The sequence below is a fragment of the Lipotes vexillifer genome, unplaced genomic scaffold (genome assembly GCF_000442215.2).
Source record: "Lipotes vexillifer unplaced genomic scaffold, Lipotes_vexillifer_v1.1 scaffold586, whole genome shotgun sequence".
In the NCBI taxonomy this organism is placed as follows: Eukaryota; Metazoa; Chordata; class Mammalia; order Artiodactyla; family Lipotidae; genus Lipotes; species Lipotes vexillifer.
In genome coordinates this window covers 242,952-257,985 of record NW_006781860.1, presented here as the reverse complement: position 1 = coordinate 257,985, position 15,034 = coordinate 242,952, and the positions used below count along the sequence as shown (strand labels likewise).

General features: G+C 42.5%; 1 protein-coding gene across 1 annotated transcript in view; it reads left to right on the top strand.

Annotated features, from left to right (window-relative positions):
• CTPS2 (CTP synthase 2) overlaps positions 1-13,921 on the top strand; it is a 122,098-nt gene extending 108,177 nt beyond the window's left edge. Inside the window, exons 18-19 of the mRNA XM_007454843.1 lie at positions 12,681-12,791; positions 13,692-13,921. Coding sequence (XP_007454905.1) covers positions 12,681-12,750 — 70 coding nt within the window. The 3' untranslated portion in view covers positions 12,751-12,791; positions 13,692-13,921. The remainder of the gene's footprint in view (positions 1-12,680; positions 12,792-13,691) is intronic.
• The last annotated feature ends 1,113 nt before the right edge of the window (positions 13,922-15,034 follow it).

Genomic DNA, 15,034 nt, shown 5'->3' with positions numbered 1-15,034 from the left:
TTCCCTATCAAAAGATTATTATATAAATAATTACCGCTAGCACTTTTACGGTTTCTCTTTTTAAAAATTTTTTGAATTGAAGTATAGTTTATTTACAATGTTGTGCTAATTTCTGCTGTACAGCTAAGTGACCCAGTTATACATCTATATACATTCTTTTTAAAATTTTCTTTTCCATTATAGTTTATTCCAGGAGATGGGATATAGTTCCCTGTGCTATACAGTAGGACCTTGTTGTTTATCCATTCTAAATGTAATAGTTTGCATCTAACAACCCCAAACTCCTAATCCACCCTTCTCCATCCCCCCCACCCCCCACCCGTGGCAACCACAAGTCTGTTCTCTACGTCTGTGAGTCTGTTTCTGTTTTGTAGATAGGTTCATTTGTACTATATTTTAGATTCCACATGTAAGTGATATCATGTGGTATTTGTCTCTCTCTTTCTGACTTACTTAGTATGGTAATCTCTAGTTGCCTCCTTGTTGCTGCAAATGGCATTATTTTGTTCTTTTTTATGGCTGAGTAATATTCCATTGTATTTATGTACCGCATCTTCTTTATCCGTTCATCTGTCAGTGCACATTTACGTTGTTTCCATGTCTTGGCTATTGTGAATAGCACTGCTATGAACATAGAGGTGCAGGTATCTTTTTGAATTATAGTTTTGTCCAAGTATATGCCCAGGGCTGGGATTGCTGGATCATATAGTAACTCTATTTTTAGTTTTCTGAGGAACCTCCATACTGTTTTTCCTAGTGGCTGCACCAATTTACATTCCCACCAACAGTGTAGGAGGTTTCCCTTTTCTCCACACACTCTCCAGCATTTGTTATTTGTAGACTTTTTAATGATGGCCATTCTGACTGGTGTGAGGTGATAGCTCATGGTAGTTTCAATTTGCATTTCTCTAATGATTAGTGATGTTGAGTATCTTTTCATGTGTTTGTTGGCAATCTGTATGTGTTCTTTGGAGAAATGTCTATTTAGGTCTTCTGCCCATTTTTCAATTGGGTTGTTTGTTTGTTTTTTTTGGTTGACTTACATGAGTTGTTAGTATACTTTGGGGATTAAGCCCTTGTCCGTGGCATGATTTGCAAATATTTTCTCCCATTCTGTAGGTTGTCTTTTTGTTTTTTTTATGGTTTCCTTTGCTGTGTAAAAGCTTGTAAGTTTGATTAGGTCCCATTTGTTTATTTTTGTTTTTATTTCTATTGCCTTGGGAGACTGATATGGTTTCAATTTTATATTTTCAATTTGTAATTTATATGGACTTTATTTTTGATGTATTGTGTGAGGCAGGGAATCTGCATCCCCCTTACACTGCCCCCCTGCCCCCCCTGCCAGTGAAGTAATTTAGATTTGTTTCAGGGATTTCTGTTTTGTTCCATTGGTGATTTCATCTCTTTTTTCTGAATCCTTACCACCCTTTTCATTATCATAGGATTATTGTAAATCAAGCCCTTATCTACCCTATTCTCATTTTTATTTAACATTTTAAAAAATGTGTTTTGTTCTCTTCTGGAGGACCTGTATAATGATTTTTAGAGCCAAGTTTGAATAAAAAAATCCCTTAGGGATTTTCGTTAAAATTTCTTTATATTTAGGGGCTTCCCTGGTGGCGCAGTGGTTGAGAGTCCGCCTGCCGATGCAGGGGACGCGGGTTCATGCCCCGGTCCTGGAGGATCCCACATGCCGCAGAGCGGCTGGGCCCGTGAGCCATGGCCGCTGAGCCTGCGCATCCGGAGCCTGTGCTCCACAATCGTCCTACAAAAAAAAAAAAAAAAAAATATATATATATATATATATATATATTTCTTTATATTTAAATACTCATTTGGGGAGAATTTACATCTTTACTTCCTCTCATCTAAGAATATTGTATGTAATAACTTTCAAAATGAAAGGAACTAGCCGGAATCATGTTCTTAGGTAGGGGTTATTACCACAATAACTGGATATATCTTGTTTAGAAGATTACCATTGTGGACCCTCATCCTAGCAAATGAGCCTGGCGATATTGCATTTGAGGACTGCCAGGATCGCTGTGTGGTGTGTCTACGTGTGCTTTGTTACACAGGCCTGCTTGTTTGCGATATTACCTGCTAGGAGAGATTCACAGCTCTCTAGCATTTCCTTTAACTGTGTGTTCAGATGGGAATAGCTTTACATATTTTGCATGTTGGGTCTCTTAATGAATTAATGATCACTCCCTGCACTCTTGAACCAGTGCAGTGGTTTTCGCACCGTGCCCGTGGAGCTGGAATCCAGGCTGCCATGAGGAGTAGACTGGGATCGGGGCGCGGAGGGGGGCGTGTTTCCAGGCTCTTCCCTGCTTCAGCTTCCCTACTTCAGTGGAGCTTCAGCTCCACTTTTCGTGGCTCACGTGGCCTGGTTCTGCATGAGATTGCATATGAAGACGAGCTTCCTGTGCTGTGAGGCTGCATGGCTTACACAGCAGATTGGACATTCCAGTGTGGTCCCGTGTTGGATATATGCTCTGTCCCTTCCCAGCCACTTTATTGTCTCCATTATTTCAGGTGCTCACACGTGAAAGGAGGATGACAGTGGAACAAGTGAGATGGCTGGGAGAAATAACGCACACATAATCGTTCATGCGTAACTATCTGGTTGTTTGCAAGCATCAACTAATATAGAAATGGCGTCTCGTTTGTGTGGTCCGCGCACCTGTGTACTGGCTGGCCCGCCAGTTCTTGCCTGGGGCCTGGTGGTCTCTGGGTAAAGCTCACCAGTAGTTTCTGAGAAAAGTGACTGCTTGCCAGCAACTGCTGAGCGAGGCACAGTGTCTCAGAAAGAAAGGAAAGATCTCTTAACAAGACTCTGATGCTGGGATTGGGATCACAGCTGACTAGCAGGCTTCCATGGTGGTCAGAGAATTCCTATGTATCAGCCACCGACTGGTGTGGTCCTTAAGAGCAGCCAGCATCTTATTTATCTTGGTCTCCCTGGCTCCCTAGTATGCAGTGGTTGCTTACTACCCATTACAGTACTAAATGTAGGTAGCAGGGGAGGATATAGTCTAGTATAATCTTGACAACTTGCAGGGGGTTTTCCAACTAAGAATGGTGCCCATGACTTAATCCAGTGGCAGACCCTAGGATTCCAGAGGAACCTTGCACTTCAGCTCCTCTCTGCCTGGCTCCATGGTGTTAGTGAGCATTGAAAAGGAAATAACTGCTTTGATGGCCAGGCTCTAATGTGAGCTGAGTTGGGACTGTATTTCTGTCAAACAAGATTACTGTCTGTGTCAAGAAATGTGTCAAGAAATATGAACACTAGACTAATGACTTCCTAAAACCCACAATGTAAAAAACTCCTTGGCTTTGAGCAAATACACCTGGGCTCTAACCTTTGCTTTCTGCTTCGTGGAGAACATTTATCTTTTATTGCCTGGGAAGTTGCAGTAAGAATATTATTTTGGGATCTAGAGCTGGTGAGCTGAACTCTCAGCTACTCTGGTATCTATAGAATGGCAGCAGTTACGAAGACCAGGTCCACCACCTGTGGTGGTCTGTTCAAGAGGCATAATAGTCTTTTCTCTTTTTTTTTTTTTTTGCGGTACGCGGGCCTCTCACTGCCGTGGCCTCTCCGTTGCGGAGCACAGGCTCCGGACGCGCAGACTCAGCGACCATGGCTCACGGGCCCAGCCGCTCCGTGGCACGTGAGATCTTCCCGGACCGGGGTACGAACCCGTGTCCCCTGCATCGGTACCCGTGTCCCCTGCATCGGCAGGCGGGCTCTCAACCACTGCACCACCAGGGAAGCCCCCAGGCCTAATAGTTTTAGGATAGTATTTAAAATTTTTTTTTAGGTTTTTATAAGCTACTCAGAAGTACTTGCAAAATCAAACTAAGTCTTGTTTTGGGGGTCCCCCAAGACCACCCACACATTCGATGATTGACTAGAAGGAATCAGAATATAGTTGTACCCATGGCTAAAATTCATTTCAGTGACAGAGTAAGCATACACAGCTGGCTCAGTAAGGGAAGGAGGTATAAGTAGAGTCTGGAGAAATCTCTCTGCAGGTTTCCTATGTTCTCTCCCTCCTGTGAGAGGTCACACAGAGCTCACCCTACCTCCAGCAGTAAAAATGCAGTGTGGGGGCTTCCCTGGTGGCGCAGTGGTTGAGAGTCCGCCTGCCGATGCGGGGGACACGGGTTCGTGCCCCGGTCCGGGAAGATCCCACATGCCGCGGAGCGGCTGGGCCCGTGAGCCATGGCCGCTGAGCCTGCGCGTCCGGAGCCCGTGCTCCGCAACGGGAGAGGCCACAGCAGTGAGAGGCCCGCGTACTGCACACACACAAATAAAATGCAGTGTGTAACATTTATGCCCAGAGAAGCCCATTTGACACTTAAGAGTTTAGAGTTTCTATAGGAGACTGGTCACATGGGCATTCTCTGCCTAGCAACCACCCAAATTACAGGCTCCCAGAAGGATAGCAAGCATTCACCACAAATCACCTTGCTTGTACAAACAGCCTAGGCCCAATGAAATGACCTTATCAGTTAGTAATGGAGAAAACGTTCTGAAAGCTAAGTTCCCCAGCACGCAGGCCCTTCTAAAGATAGCAGCCTTAGGCCTGCTGTGTTAACTGTTTTGCACAAGTCTAATAAACCATTTTTAGAATAAAGAAATCCAATGGGAAATTATGGTCCATTAAATAAATCATTGTAATTACTTGCTGAGGTCTCTCCCCTGGTGTCTAAATATAATTTGTCCCATGTTTAAACGGTATCCACAAATTTGCGTGGCTTTGCTGCTGTATGATGTAATGGAATGAGACTGCTTCATGTAACTGTAATAAAAAATTGTAGATTTATACTAAATAGAATATCCAAAGGTTCTTATAATTGTAAGTTTTTCAGTAGCTAGAAACAAAGCACATGATCTCTGTCCAGAATTCCATTTTTTTAAAAACTTGCAGTATAGTTGATTTACAGTGTTGTGTTAGTTTCTGGTGTACAGCAAGGTGATTCAGTTTTATATATATATTCTTTTCCATTATGGTTTATTATGTGATATTGAATATAGTTCCCTGTGCTGTACAGTAGGACCTTGTTTCAGAATTCCATTTTTAAGCAACTGGAAAGAGAAGGGGGATGGGAGTCTAAAGTTCATAGGTTGTTTTTCAGTCCGCGTGTCTCTGGGGCTGCCCTGCAAGGCCCTGAGGTGCAATCACTCCACACCGAGGTCAGGAACGACTTCCAGTTTTTATGATTCCAACATTTATCATGCCCCTCTGTCAGGACAGAGTCAAACTCTTGTGCTTAGATAGTGCTTGTTCTATGTATTCTATGCCTGAAAGCAAGAAATGAGATGGAGTTCAGTCAACAGTTCCCAGAAATGCAGCTCTTTTGGGAAACATGTTTTTAAAGTATAAAACCGTAATCTTAAGACATGTGAGTAGCATTTTATTCTAGATTTTAGAATCTTAGATTCCATGTCTCCACCCAATACATACTATCTCTTATGCAGAGAAATCATCTTTTTGTGGCGAGACAGGAGGCAGGCCGGTACAGAAAGAGGAGGGACGTTAACTCCACGATGCACCGTATTAGCTTTTGATCGTTTCAGACCAAACTCAGAAGTTGAAACTGCTTCATAATCGGAGGGTCCTTAACGGAAGTACAGAGCTGGAGTCAGCGCCTTCCATTTCCTGAGCCCGGGTGTGCTCCTGGGATCTGAGTCCCTTCTCTCCTGCAAGCTCAGGCTTCCCTCTTCACTTTTCTCTTTGAATCTCGGCAGCAGTCAGGGAGCGAAGGCACCCATTTCCTTCGCCATTGTCTCTGGTCTCTCTCCTGTGACTCCTGGGCTTTTCCTTCTAAGTGACATGCTGGCTTCCAGCCTGGGAAGATTTTGTTTTCTGTGGACTTCTAGCTGAGGCATTACGGAAAATTGGGGAAAAAAGGAAAAAGGATCCATAAACCTATAAACCTAACATAGTCACTGTGCTCGCTTTTGAGTCTTTCCTTCCAGTCTTTAGTCCATATCCATATATGATTCCTTTTGTGCTTGTAATCATAATAGTGAGTGTGTGTGTGTGTGTGTGTGTGTGTGTATTTTTCCTGATTCTTTTATTTTGAAAACTTTCAAGCCTACAGAAAAGATGAAAGAATAGTACAGTGAATACTTGTAAACCTTTCACCTAGATTCATCAATTGTTGCCTTTTTACCACATTTGATTCTCTCTTTCTCTGTGTATATACTTATTTCTGAATCATTTATAAGTTGCAGACATCATAGCCCTTCACTCCTAGATACTTTATCATTCATTTTCTAAAACTGAAGACATTTTCTTACGTAAATGCAGTATCATGATCACACCTAAGAAAATTAACATTAATTCAGTGACATCATTTAATATACAGCGCTTTTTTTTTTTTTTTTTTGCGGTACGTGGGCCTCTCACTGTTGTGACCTCTCCCGTTGCGGAGCACAGGCTCCGGACGCGCAGGCTCAGCGGCCATGGCTCACGGGCCCAGCCGCTCCACGGCATGTGGGATCTTCCCGGACTGAAGCACGAACCCGCGTCCCCTGCATCGGCAGGCGGACTCTCAACCACTGCGCCACCAGGGAAGCCCTCCAGTCCATATTTAAATTTCTCCATTTATCCCCGAATGTATCTTTAGCTTTTTTTTGAAATCAAAAAAATGTAATCAGTGCTCAATTTGAGGTTCATTTGGTTATGTTTCCTTAGTTTCTTTTAATCTGGGTAAATCACCCTCTCGTTTTCAGTTCTGCATAACATTGACTTTTATAAAGAGGCCAGGCCAGTTGTCTTGTAGCAATGACCAGCATTTGGATTCATCTGACTGTTTTCTCATGATTAGAATCAGGTTAGACATTTTGGGAAGAATAGTTCATTGGGGCTGTTGTAGACTTTATACGGACACGTCAGGAGACATGTAAGGCACATAACCTTCTCTCTGTTGTCACACGGTGGATGACGCTGAGTTTATCACCTGGTTAAGGTAGTGACTGTGTGGACGTCTCTTTTGTAAAGAAACATTTTTTTCCATTTTAGTTTCTAAAATACCATCCCCCACTGAAATGAACTAGGGTTCCTGCAAGAAATGCTTGGTTTCAGGTCTGGGGCAGGGAAAGTACAAGATGAGCCCAGAATGTATTGCTAGACTTAAAGGAAGGGAGAGTTCAAAAACCAAGGGGGAGATTTTGTATAAGGTCAAAGATGCCACTTGAAAGGGGCTCACTTTGGACAGTTTGAACATCAAAAACAATAATGACAAAATTGGATTATAACACATTACATTTTTTAAAAATTCCATAATAATACTCAAAAAAACCAAAAGCCCAATTAAAAGAAATGTAGATGCAACCCCCAATGTAATAACTGAGTCAAATAAGGATCATCAGTGGATGCCAAAACCATTGGATGCCAAAACCATTGGATGAAAGGTTTCGGAAAACAGGATATTCATATGTTCTCAAAGCATCACCACAGAGTCTTTATTAATTACAAAAGCCTGTCTTTTGAACTGAACCCCTCGTACACATTTTCCCAAGTTGCATGGTGCTCTTGCTCTTTGATGGCTGCGTGCTTCAGCATCCACTCTGCGCCACATGTGCTGGAGCTCACGCCGTCCCAGCCATGGTGCTGGGTGCAAGAGAATCAACTGCAGCTCCAATAAGAACACACACCCTGTCCTGGGGGACTCATCGGGTAGTATAATGGTTCTCTACATTTTGAGACCATTCCAAGAAAGTGACCATTCCAAATCACCTTCCAAGAAAGTGATGAAAGCTGTGGACCCACTTCCTGGAAGACTGCATAGCAATTGGACACATAGCAATTGGAACGGTATTCGTATCCCCAAAGCCTCCCATCCATCGAATCCATTGATATTCTTCTAGGGGTCCTCAGATACAGACCCCCAGCTAAGATAGTCTTTATAAAAAGGGGATGGTAATAGTACTCACTTCACATGGTAGTGATGAAGAGTACGTTTTATTCTAAATGGAAAGCACTTAGCACAGTGCCTGGTCTATGGTAGGAAATTAAATGGGAATTATTATTGTGCTCTTATTAATTTCACCTTAGTTCCCGTCTCCTTCATCTCTTGCCTCCTCAGAGCCTCCTACCTGGTCTCCAGGCCTCCAGCTCTCCTCTTCTCAGTCCATCTTCTGCTGGCAGAATGCTCTTCCTGCATTATTTTGGAGCTTGAATCTCTAAATGGCTTCCCTTGACTCACAGCATAAAATGCACACAAATCCCTACGGAACAGCCTGAGCTCCCCCAGAGGGTTTAGTGCTTTGGCTTCAGCTCTCACGTCTCCCTTGGCTCCTGTTATACATTCCTGAAGTGCTTAGCGAGAAGGGAATGCCAATCTGTAGCCTGTTAGGATGCTGGTTCCCCAAATTGTTACTGAAGGTGGGCATCAGAGGTGGGTGTGGCCTCTCCGCTGATTATATATAGAGTGTGCATTTCTCCCTCTAAGGCATCCTTATCCCACTTTGGGTGTCTCTTTCTTTTTTTTTGTTTTTGTTTTGTTTTGTTTTGTTTTTTTTACTTTGCTTGGGTGTCTCTTTCTATTTGACTAGGAGAGTAAGATACTCTTTTTCTCCTGTGTGAATCTAATGTGCATTTTCCAGCACTGTTCTAAACTTGGAATCACCTTCCTTTTTATTTTAACTTTTGGGCTACATGGTTGATGTTGCCAGGGGCCATTCTTGCAGTATAAGGTGCAGATATTTTATTTTTGTGGGGACAGTGTGGGCAAGTAGAGCAGGTGCTATGGGTTTATTTTCTGGATCTGCCACTTACTGGGTAATTTTTTTCCAAGTCCCCAGTCGTAAACCTCAGGATCTTCATCCTTTAGGGTTGCTGTGAGGAACAGTTGAGATGGTGCTTTGTAAACTTTCAACTGATATAAAAATACTACTTTTCCTCCTTTGTTACATTTCAAGCAAAAGTGAACTTGAAAGAAAGATTATTTTTTGCTTTCTTTTTTGACAGTTCTTTTAAACATCTTTAAAACAGCCCCCCTCCCTTATTGTTGGACTCCAAAACCATACCTGGAGACTTTTTCTTGTAAAGTACTGCTGATAAACCCCATTTGAGTATGCCTTCCATCAGGGATTAAATGTTGCTTAGAAGGTGCTCTTTATTGATCTTGATTCACTGCCTGCAGATGATGTGGTACCAGCCAGGGACGGAGTTAGTAGAGATATAGACTACTGTGCTTTTAACGCCCTGCTAAGGTTGTGTTCTACCGTTTACTATTCAATGCAAAACTCATTCAAAGCATACTAAGTTTTTATTCCATTGCTCTTATATTTTATGGCTTCCAGGGGCTCTTTGAGAAGGAAGTAAGCATAGCAATAACAATGCTTTGGGGGAAACTGTGTGCATGGAAACCTGTTTTAAAACATGTTTTCTGCATATGAGATGGATTTTGATATAAAGTGTTATAGGAATGTATGCATGCTGGGAATCTTAAGTATGCTATTAAATTTTTTAAAAATTCCGACCACCTCTTTTTGTTAACGGAGAAGAAATGGTTTAATGGCTGCATCAGGGTAGCAAAGAAGGTGGACTATATGAGACATTACTCTACCCTTGCCCTGGTGCCTTGGAATATATGTTTTCTTATATTGGGAATTTATTAGGAACCAGGAGTCTTGGACAAACAAACTTGACTATGACAAGCCTTTGGTTCGTCAAAGAACCACATGTAGAACATGGCGGTTAAGTCTTGTAAGTCCAGCCAGTGTTTAAGGATAGCGATTGCCATGCATTGCTGCCGGTGATTTTGATTTTGTCTTGTAAGAAATAGTACAGTAAAAAACTTTTTTAAAAAGAGTGCTTCCGTTATTTGGGGGGTACATGCATGTGTGAGAGAAAGTTGCTGTGATTTTGACTGTACATAGCCAGACCTTAAAAAAAACCTTTCTTAGGGAGTGATAAGGAGAACCACTGCATGGTGATTATGTTTTGTTTTTTTTTTAAAAATCATCATTCATTTGGTTTTAAATCAATGCTATCCAATAGAACTTTTTGCAGTGATGGAAATGTTCTATAATCTGCACTGTCCAATATGGCAGCTGCCAACCACACATGGCTATTGAGCACTTGAAGTGTGGCTCAGTGTGTACACGTGAGGAATGGAATTTTAAATTTTATTTGGTTTTAGTTGATTTAAATTTAGAGAGGTACTGTGGCTCGTGGCTACCATATCGGACAGTGCAGGTTTAAAATTTTCTTCTCCTCAAATGTAACAAGGCACACACGACTAGTTCTGTATTCTGCGGCATTTCAAAAAATTTAACATGTAAGACCCTAATATCTGATAACTCTCCCCACTGAGAAGTGTGTGTGTGTGTGTGTGTGTGTGTGTGTGTGTTTGTGTGTGTGTGTATGTACAGAGGTTATTTAAAAAGACAGGTTGTCTTAAGATAGAGCTGAGATGTCTCGAATTAAGTGAAAATATGCCCAGATAAATATCTTATGACTTAGGTCCGTTCTGTGTGAAACAAAAATGAAGCCCTAAGTCTTACATGGCACAGAGCAGCACCCACATTTTATTGGATGTGCAGGAGCCACTGCTGTCCTGCATGTGGAATTGTGTTTCTAGCACTTGTGTTTTGCTGGAGCATGAATGCCATAAAATCAGCATGTTTATTTAGCAGCATTGCCTATTTTGAGAATTCTGTTCTTGAGTGTTGTGGTTTATGTGGCTGTTCTACCTCCGCCCCTGAACACATATGAAAGAAAATTAGTGAACCGTCATTTGCCTTGGAGCTCCCCTTTGTTAGACTCAACCTGTGCCATTTTGATGCCTCGGCAGAGTTTGGGGCTGACAGCCAGCAGACAGGAAATGAGAGCCATTAGGTCAGACCCACCCAAGTCCACTTGCTGAAGTGGGTAGGGATAATTACTCTTGGTACAGGAAAGACTTCTGAAAATCATGCACTTGGCAGTTTTCGCCGCTTCTTTTTATTTCCATGACTTTTTGGGAGATACCATGTTGTAAACACATAACCCCCATAAACAGCAACAGCTCATATTGAGCACATTTGTGCATTCTCTTTCGGCCCTCATAACATTTTGATGAGGTGGTAGGTATTGTTACTACTTTTTTGTAGACTCTCAGGCATGTGGCTAATAACCAGTACAACCAGGAGTGTGAGGGCAAGGATGTGGGCCCACCCCACTCCTCCATGGGCTCAGAGGTGGGGAAGGAAGCTTGAGATACTTGAGAAAACGGAGTTCCCTTGGCCCTTTGGACCTTCTCACTTGTGGTGTCAGGGTACATGCCCTGTGGGGCCCACTGCAGCACACAGCTTAGGCCTGAGCTTGTGGCCTGGGTTAGCATGATGGGGATCCTGGTCCCACCTTGAACGAGCTGTGTGCCTAGTGAGTCACTTGAACATCCTTGACCTTCATTTCTTCTCACATAGGGAGTTGCATCTTCCAAATCCCCTTTAGTTGCAGAGAACCAGGAAGGACTCAACGTTTGCGTAGCGAGAGTGCATGGATAAGGATATATCAATTTTGGGGGGTTGTTTTTTAAAAATATATTTTCTTTGGTTATTCCTGTGTTTTCTTTATTGGAAACCCTTTTGTAACAGTAGAATTGGTTTTCCTGAATTAAAATCTAACTAGGAGGTATCTTTTACTTGATTGGTTTTAAGGCTATGTTGATTTCTTTGTTCACCTAAGTAATCTTGTCTTTTCTGCCAATTCTTGGTCTTTTTCTGTGTCTTTTCCGTACTCTGGCCCCACCCTCCCCCTTTCCAGTGTTTTGTCCACAAGTCAGGGAGGAGAATGAGGTTATCTGTTACGATTTTGTTTATGTTTATGGATATTTACTCCATATGCTCAGGTTAAATCTTTGTTTTCTAGCCTGTCAGCATAGGGTTTCTCCAATTGTTCCCTCTCCCCTCTTTAAAAAAAAAGTGGATTTTCACCTCTTATGGAATTCAGACTTCTATTGCTATAAGTCAGCAAAAACTTGGCCAAGGCTAGGAACGGGTCAGGCATAAAACACCTACTTCCTGACAATGTCATCTTCGTAGATCAGTAGAACTCTCGAGGGGTTGATCAACCTGCTGACTTACCTGGAACCAAGCAAGAGGAACCCCAAACTGAGTCCGTGGCTCAGAGTGAAAGTACAATTGCAGGCCTATCTCATGGAGAAGGTGTATTTCTTCGGGAGCCCGAGATGGCGGCATCTATGTCAATAATCAGTCCTACTTTGAATACTACATGTAACTTGAGGTAGTTGGAGCATCACATAAAGTTTCTAATTTGAGAATAGCAAAGTTGTGCCAATGATTTCTCAAACCCTTGGACCTATGAGAATGTTTATTGGAATGGAAAACTTTCATGCTGTTGACCTATATTAGTGGTCTTCAGAAGGTTATAAATTTCAGTCTAAATTGAAATGCTTTTATAAATTTTCTGAATAAGGTACTTCCAATTTAAGACACAAGCGAATGATCAGTTCCTCTGACAAAAGAAGGAGACCGTTGGTTGTGGTTGGACTCACGTCTTCCTGGAGTGACTAGGAAGTAATAATAGACTATTCCTTAGTATCTTCTCTTAGTGGGGGTTAATTATGGAAAGTGTTTAGGATTGTAAATAGGATAATTGCCCAGAGTTTTTTTACACCTTGCTAGGTTAATTCATCTTTTGCTCTAGTGATAGATACAGCGATGCCAGTGATGACAGCTTTTCAGAGCAAAGGATAGCTGAGTTGGAAATCAGCTGAAACTGATACGTGACTTGGAATCACCAGGACTGCCTGAGAGGGTGAGATGGAACCTTTAAGTTCTTGTTTGTTTCACAGACAGGCTGTCTTCTTGGTGTAGAAGGGAGCACCACAGGACTTGTCTCGCAGGATCCTGCTCCCCTGGGACGCTCCTGTTTGCATAGTTAGCAGGACAGACTTGACAGCTGATTGTGCTTCTGGGAATCTGGAATGCACCTGAGAAGGCAGACAGCTAGGAATACACCTGAGGCCAGGAATAAATATATCCGTGCACCTATAAATGGATACGTGGAGGCTGATAGTGTAGCTGAGGGGTCAGCAAACTTGTTCTGTAAAGGGCCAGACAGTGACTGTTTTCGGCTTTGTGGGCCCGCCAGTGCATTGGAGAGGGAGAGCAGGCTTGGACAGTATGTACATAAATGGGCAGGGCTGTGTCCCAGTAAAACTTGATTTCCAAACACAGTGTGCTGACCCCTGGTCTAGGTCACTCATGGAAAAGCAGAGTTCCTTGGATTTGTAGAAAATAAAATAGTGTTTTCTTTCTTTGTAGGGAGATGCCAGAGACTGGCTTGGCTTCCAAGGGCAGCTAATGTCCCTCACGGCTCCTGGAGGTTTTATTAGAGAAGGTAGCAGCCTGGATGGCTTTATTCCATTCATGCTCAGAGGCAGATGCTGCCTGGACAACCGTGCTCTTTAGCAGGGACAGCAGCTTTTGGAAAATTCGTACAGAGTCAGTCGCTCCAGTGTGATTTCTCTTCTTATTTCACTTAGGGGCAGAACATTCCTGTTCACCAGGGAAGGCACATTCGGGTCTATTTAGGTTTGCCTCAGACATGGAGACCTTCAGAAGCAAACCAAAATGGTGCAAAGTTTAGTTGGAGGTACTTGCAAGACATATTATTCAGCTTTTGATGTGGCTAATACTTTTTTTTTTTTTTAAGGCTCTGAAGTAACCGAAGCCAAGATGAAGGAAGTATCTAAGGAAATCACCACACTCACAGAATCACTCTTTTCTCCACCAAACATGGGATGTACAGCCTCCAGGGGAATCTAATAATATGCACTTCCATGAACCAGAATCAAAGGGGTAGTTTTCTTTTTCCTCCAGAGGTGACCTTTGGCTCTTGCAAATTTCTGTAGCCAATTAAACTTTTCCCAGCAACTTCAATGGGCAGAAAGTGTGTTGGTGTCTTGTCTGGTGTATGGAGACGTCCAGGTGGTGAGGAAGGATCCAGGTAACTGAGCCTTCTCTGGGCTATATGGGAAGGCCGGCAGGGCACACGCAACAACTGATTTTGTGTCAAAAATGAGTCATTCTGTTACCTGGAATTCAGCCGCAGATCTGCATGTGGCCCATGCTTATTTCAGTTTGTCACTCTGTTTATTTGTAGTAAAAAGTAAAATGAAACAGGTCCAAGACTGGGGGTGGTAAGTAAGGCCCTGGCCTCAGGCACAGAATTTAAGGGGACATAAAAAAACTCAGGAATCAAGATCAGTAACATATATATATATATAAATCTACTTGAGGTGAAATTCACATAACATAGATGAACCATTTCAAAGTGAACAATGCAGGAGCATCGGGTACATTCGCAGTGCTGTGCAACCACCACCTTCATCTGGTTCCATCCCTCTTCCCAGCCGCCCCCCGCGACCACTTATCTCCTTTCTATTTCTATGGATTGGCCTATTCTGGATGTTTCATATTAGTGGAATCATATAATACGTGGCCTCTCGTGTCTGGCTTCTTTCACTGAGCTTGATGTTTTCAAGGTTCATCCATGTTGTGGCCTATGTCAGTTCTTGCTTGTTGTGGCTGAATAGAATTTCCTGGTATGGATTAGACTACAATTTGTTTATTCATTCATCCGTTGATGGACATTTGAGTTGTTTCTACCTTTTGGCTTTTTTGGATAGCGCTGCTGTGAACATTCATGTGTAAATAAATTTTGTTTGATTGTTTGTTTGTTTTTGTTTTTCGTTTTTGCCACGCCGTGAGGCTTGTGGGATCTTAGTTCCCCGACCAGGGATCCAACCCGGGCCCTCGGTAGTGAGAGCACAGAGTCCTTAACTGCTGGACTGCCAGAGAATTCCTGTAAATAATTGTTTGAGTATCTGTTTTTAACTCTTTTGATAAATGGTTATACCTAGGAGTGGAATTGCTGGGTCACGTGGTAATTCTGTTTGACTTTTGGCGGAAGCATCAGTAATATTTTAATGTAAGATTTAAAAAAACCAAAATTCATAAAAACAAATTTACCCAGAGCAAAATAGCAAATTTTAA